The sequence below is a fragment of the Tupaia chinensis genome, unplaced genomic scaffold, assembly GCF_000334495.1.
Source record: "Tupaia chinensis unplaced genomic scaffold, TupChi_1.0 Scaffold000355_1, whole genome shotgun sequence".
Lineage (NCBI taxonomy): Eukaryota > Metazoa > Chordata > Mammalia > Scandentia > Tupaiidae > Tupaia > Tupaia belangeri.
This window is the reverse complement of record NW_006159850.1, coordinates 13262708-13269189: the sequence shown is the minus strand read 5'-3', so window position 1 is coordinate 13269189 and position 6482 is coordinate 13262708. Positions and strand designations below refer to the sequence as shown.

Below are 6482 nucleotides of genomic sequence, written 5' to 3'. Positions count from 1 at the left end.
ATCATGGGGCGGGTGTGGCCGCCGTGCCCGCAGGTCAGGCAGAAGTTGGAGGAGCCGCGCACGGCCACGTGGCAGATGGCGCACTGGAACGTGAAGCCCTTGCAGATGGCGCACTGCGTGCCCCGGACCTCGCTGCGGCAGTGGCTGCAGTACACACCGAACTCTGGGGACGGGGAGGGCACATGAGAGGCAGCTCAGGCTCCCGGAAAGAAACCTGGGGTCCCTGGGGTCTGTGGGAGCGCTGGCTGCATTTCCTGTGTTAAATGGCAGAACTGCCGTCTAGACTGGTCTCATAAAGGGGGCTATTGGCATCACGCGGCAGGGGCGCAGCAGGCAGGGCGCAGCAGCGGCTCAGCGCGGCGTGGAAGCCAGTGCTGCCCCTTCCCACCCTGGTCCTGGCGGGTCGACCGGTAGAAGGCGTTCATCAGTGTCTGTTCCGAAAACCAAACAACTCAACCCACACTGGCTGGGTGAGAGCCGGTGGGTTTACAGACTATGGCGCCTGGCCAGGTCAGACCCTGCCACTCTGATGCCACGTGGGGCCGCGTCCCTGCTGCCTGGGGACCAGGAGGGTTAAACCCCTGCATCCCCACGACCCAGTCTGCCCCAGGCCAACCCTGCCTCCCTCCCCATCCCTGCTGCTCTGTCCTTCCTTCCTCAGCCTCCCTCAGGGCCACGCAGGGTGCAAACCTCCGGCTGTGCCCCACCCACTCCTCTCCCAGCCTCCCCAGACCTGACCCTACTCAACCCCAGGGCCTCTGCTGGCCTCTGGGCCAAAGGTCACCTTTCTTCAGTCTAATGACCGGGGCCCATCACAGCCCCAGCCCAGTACCTTTCTTCCCAAGGCTAACGCCACCTGGCTTCCCCAGCCTTGCCCCTTCCCTGCTGTCACCTGCCGACACGGGACACGGGACACACGCCGCCACTCAGACTTCTGCTCCATCTCTCCTCTACCCCAATTCTTAGTATGATCCTTGGTGCCCCTAAGAGCCCACCACGAGCCCTCTGCATGCCTGGCTTTCCAGGCCTCTGCCCCTTCCTGGTTAACTCCCCCTTCCAGCTGTCGCTGCTCTGGCCAGTTTGTCCTGTCCTACCTGAACTAATGGGGCAGCTTGATAATCACTTCTGTGAGTGTCCTCAACTCCTGTGCCCCTTCCCCTCCCACTGTGCCACCTGGCAAAACCCTAGCACCGATGAACCGTATCACCTGCCCACGACACGTCACCCCTCGGACGCTGAGTGGTCCTGGAGGAAAGCCCACCATTCGGCAGTGTGATCTGGAGCCGGCTCCATGGCCTGGTGCCAAAGGCAGCCGGATCCACAGCTCGTATCCACACCCAGTGGCTTGAGGAACACAATGGGCATATATTCGTGCATGCCCAAAAAACTCCCAAAAGAGGGAGAGAAGGGGGAGGAGGGATGGAGACATGACCATTTCCCATAGGAGGTGCTCTCCTCTCCGTCTCTGTCTCTCTCTGGCGAGTGCACATACCCAAGGAAAGAAATACAACTCCTTCAATCACATGACCACCTGCAGACAGCAGTCCACACCCCAGAGGGCTACTTCCTCACTCTGCGTGCTCTGCAAACCCGTCCCCCTGCCTTTGCTTCCCTCTCTCCCAGCAAGACCTCTACTCACTTCCTGGAGGAAACAGAAGCCTTGAACAGGGACCCTTCGTCTGTATATCAGATTATCGCTCCCACCTCCCTGGCCTGCTCCCCCTCTCCTTCCCTCCTATAGGAAAGAGTCTTCTCTTCCATCAGAGCTGGCTCCACTGCCATGCAACTGGCGGTCAGAAAAACACACCAACGGTAACGAAGGGAAGACCTACTGTGTGTTCAGACTGGCTTGCTCACTGCTATGTCTTCCCCTATAAACACAACTTCTGGGGCCAGCAGGTGACACTGTGGTCGGGGCACTGGACTCCCACACAGCCAACAATGTGGGAAAGAATAGAGGAATGGAACACAACTGCAGATACCAGAGACAGGGTGAGGGGAGGATGGGAAATGGCAGAGGATGAGAAATAGGGGGGAAATACACATACACAAAAGACAAGAAATGGAGACTTATTTGTTGACAATAACATGTATGATTAAGCCATTTTACAGTGTATTCTGGCTGGAAAATCGCATTTCGTATACTGTGATGTTCAGTGAAAGTATGTAAAATAAATTAAGAAAAAAAAGAAAATGGTGGTCAACAAATGGTTATGACCATTACAAGCACAGTTGTTGTTGGCACACCCGGCGTACACTTAAAGCATATTTAAAATAAATATATCAAAAAGAAAAAAAAAGCAAGAATCTGCCTTCCAGGGGCCATCAGGTGGCGTACACTTAAAGCATATTTAAAATAAATACATCAAAAAGAAAAAACAACAAGAATCTGCCTTCCAGGGGCCATCAGGAGGCTTGGTGGTTAAGGCACCTGACTCACACATGGCTGACTGCAGCTTGAGTCCTTGACCCAGTGGGGCTTGAAACTCACACTGGGCACATGTGCACGTGTACCCAAAATCCTGCAAGGAGAATGGAGAAGAGATTGCGGCATGACCCTCTTCCCTGGGGGTGATTTCTCACTTTCTCTCTCTATCTCTCTGGCACATGTGCTCTATAGCAAAACTCTCTCTCAAAAAAAAACCAAAAAACAAAAAAACCTGCCTTCCTCCTTATCAGGATACATATGGATTAAATCAAATTATAGCCAAGATCATACTCGAATGTCACATTTAAATTCGACTGGGTATGATACGCCATTATTAAGGGGGGAGAATGCTTTGTATGCGGACACGAAGTCTCACAGTCATCCCAGTGTCTGTTCTCTGGCTTAGGGAATCCCGCCTCACCCAAAGCACAGGGGTCATTTCCCAGCAGGCCACGGACACTGACAGGCTGAGGGACTCCGGGTACGGGGATTCTATGATAGCATAGGTTTTTTTTTTTTTGGAGAGATTTTCGCTGTAGGGCGCGTGCGCTCACCAGACAGACAGAGAGAGAGACATAGAGACAGAAAGCGAGAAATCACCCCCCAGGACGCGGCAATCCCTTCTCCATCCTCCTCTCGGGATCTTGGGTACGCACGCACACACGCCCGGCATGAGTTCTAAGCCACCGGGTCCGGGACGCGAACCGCGGTCGACTACATAGGAGTCCAGCAACATAGCCATTACGCTAACTGCTGGTTCCCGATACCATAGGTTTTGCAGGTGAAATCTGGTAGGAGCAAAAGGCATCATTCTTAGTTCCTAATAAACAAACTAGCAAGAAAAATCAAAATGCTTCTGGCACAGAGTCATCATATTCCAACTCTCAGGTCTTATGAACCTCTGGGCAGACGGTACATCCAAAGACGTAATACAGGGATACAGGGAACGCCTGACCTGGAGTACAAGTTCACTGTGCTTTTTCTTTTCTATTTATTTAACTTTATCTATCATTCGTATTATTATTTTACATTTGCTACGGGCACATGGACTCGGGGGGGGGGGGGAGGGAGAGGAAGCAAACCACCAGGTCAGGGACCCAAACCATGGTCAGCCATGTGGGAATTTAGCATTCTGACCACATCACCTGCTGGTCCCCTTTTCCTTTTTTCTGAATTGCCAGGGCACACGTGCTCACCAGAGAGAGACAGAGACAGAGAGAGAGAAAGCACCTCCCAGTGAGGCATGGTCATGCTGCAATCCCTTCTCCTTCACTTCCCCACCCTGTTGTGATTTGGGTATGTGTGAACCCACGCCTGGAGTGTTTTTCAAGCCTCTGGGGCCAGGATTCCAATGGCAGTCAGTCATGTGGAATCTGGCTCCGTTAATCACTAGGCAGTAGGGTTGGCCTTAGGGAATTCTTTCTTTATTTTTATGAATTATTTAACTTTATTCATTTATTGCTGGTGCTTGTCAGAAAGACAGAGAGAGACAGAAAGCGAGAAATCATCCCCCAGAGGGAATGGTCACGCCGCAGTCCCCTCTTCCATTCTCCTCTCGGGATCTTGGGCACACACATACACACGCCTGGCGTGAATTAAAAGCCCCAGGGTCCAGGACTCGAACTGCAGTCGGCCACATGGGAGTCAACACAGCCATTACGCCAACTGCAGGTCCCCCCAGCCATAGGGAATTCTTAATGCCCAAATATTAAGTTTCAGATTAGGTTATGGAATTCTTTTTCCTTTTTTTAATTCTTTCATTTAATTATTATTATTTTAAAGTTTGCTATAGGGCATGTGTGTTCAGAGAGAGACTGGGGGTGGGAGGGTGGGGAGGCCCTGTGGGAAAGCAGACCACCAGGTCCGGGACTTGAATCATGGTCGGTCATGTGGGAGTCCAGCACCTTAACCACTACACCATCTGCCAGCCCCACATTATGGAATTCTTAATCCCCAAACCACAGCTTCTATTTCTTGTGTATCCCACAGACTCCAGCAAGTTCTTTATAATGGTAAATTTTTTTTTTTGGAGAGGTTTTTACTATAGGGCGCGTGTGCTCGCCAGAAAGACAGAGAGAGACAGAGAGACAGAAAGCGAGAAATCACCCCCCAGGGGGGATGGCCACGCCACAATCCCTTCTCCTCCATTCTCCTCTCGGGATCTTGGGCACAAACGCACAGACATCCGGAGTGAGTTTAAGCCACCAGGTCCAAGACTTGAACCGCGGTCGACTACATGGGAGTCCAGCGACATAGCCATCACACTAACTGCTGGTCCCTATAACAGTAAATATTAATAAGGCTTTAGCTGACGAGTGAACTGATTAATAGTTCCATATCTCTGTGATTCATGTTTTCGTGAAAGCTCATTCTAAGAGACGAATTGCTCAGGCCTGTCATTAATCTCTTCATTGTGTACCTTTATGCAGTTAGAGGCACAGAAAAACATATTGCCCCTCACAAAGAGCATCTTGTGTCTCTGTATTTCTTTCCTTATTTTAAGAATTACTTTATTTAACTTAATCTATTCATTTACTTATTTTAATTTGACCAGAGAGGGACAGAGAGAGAGAAAGTGAGAAAGCAAGTCGCCAGTTCTGGGACTCGAACTACGGTTGGCCATGAGGGAGTCCAATGCCCTTAACCACTATGCCACCTGCCAGTCCCATGTCTCTGCATTTCTTCAAGTACATATGCCAAAATAATCCACGTTAAAACAATTGTCGTTGGGACCAGCAGTTAGCGTGATGGCTATGTCGCTGGACTCCCATGTAGTCGACCGCAGTTCGAGTCCCGGACCCGGTGGCTTAAACTCATGCTGGGCGTGTGTGCGTGCGTGCCCAAGATCCCGAGTGGAGAGTGGAGGAGAAGGGATTGTGACATGGCCATCCCCTGGGGGGGTGATTTCTCGCTTTCTATCTCTCTGTCTCTCTCTGTCTTTCTGGCAAGTGCACGTGCCCTATAGCAAAAACCTCTCAAAAAAAATTGTCATTATTTATTATCTAATTCTATGTATTACTTTGATTTATTTTTTTCAAATCAAAACTATATGAACACACAACTTAGAAGTCAAATAGCTCTCTACCTTTTATTGTAAAACCTGGTATTTTCTGTGACCCTCCAACCTCATCATTCCATAGAAGAAATCTTTTCAGCTTATTTTTAAATGCTTCTTTTTGCACTTTCCTGACTGTAAACATGTATATAAAGTTCTTCTTCAGTTTTTACATTTAAATATTACCTACATACTTTCTTTTTTTTTTTTTTAGGTTTTTACTATGGGGCACATATGCTTGCCAGAGAGACAAAGAGAGGGAAAGTGAGGATGAGCACACTGCAATCACTTTTCTATTCTCCTCTCGAGATTTTGGGGATATACACACATACACCTAGCATGATTTTCAAGCTGCTGGGTCCAGGACTCAAACCCAGGCTCTCTTTCACATGTGACTGCTAACCAGGGCACAGCATTCTAGGTTAGAAGATGTTCTCTTGTGACCTCAGAGGCGATGCTGTGCTGTCATCTACTTCCCGGGGTAGCTTCTAAAAAGCGAGAGCCATGTTCTACATCCTTTATTATGACCTTTTCCGTCTTTCTAGAAACTTCTAGAGTTATTGCTATATCCCTGGTCTTTCTTCATTCACTATGCTAGGTACTAGAACCCAGCTGGCCATGTGGGAATCCAGTGCCTTAACCATCACACATTTGCTGGCCCCATCTATAGATGTTCTACAGCTAAAATCTCTTACATTCCCCTAATTTCTAACCATACACATAAATGGAGTCTTCGAAAGTTCACAGAAAATGGGGACTAGCAGATGGTGTAATGGTTACATCACTGAACTCCCATGTGGTAGACAGCGGTTCAAGCCCCAGACCTGGTGGCTTGAAACTCATGCCAGGTGCATGTACATACGTGCCCAAGATCTCAAGAGGAGAATGGAAGAGAAGGGATTGTGGTGGGGCCACTGCCCAAGATCCCAAAAGGAGAATGGAAGAGAAAAGAGAAGGGACTGTAGTGTGGCCATCTCCCCCTGGTGGCTGGGGGGGGGG

At 49.7% G+C, this 6482-nt stretch overlaps 1 protein-coding gene across 3 annotated transcripts in view; it reads right to left on the bottom strand.

Moving 5' to 3' along the window:
- Nucleotides 1-11: 11 nt before the first annotated feature.
- Nucleotides 12-6482, bottom strand: part of WDR59 (WD repeat domain 59) — a gene marked incomplete at its 3' end in the record, with an annotated part of 95421 nt that continues 88950 nt past the window's right edge. For all 3 annotated transcript variants that reach the window (XM_006152639.2, XM_014589402.1, XM_014589403.1), the window contains 1 exon segment: nucleotides 12-163. In XM_006152639.2, coding sequence (XP_006152701.2) covers nucleotides 12-163 — 152 coding nt within the window.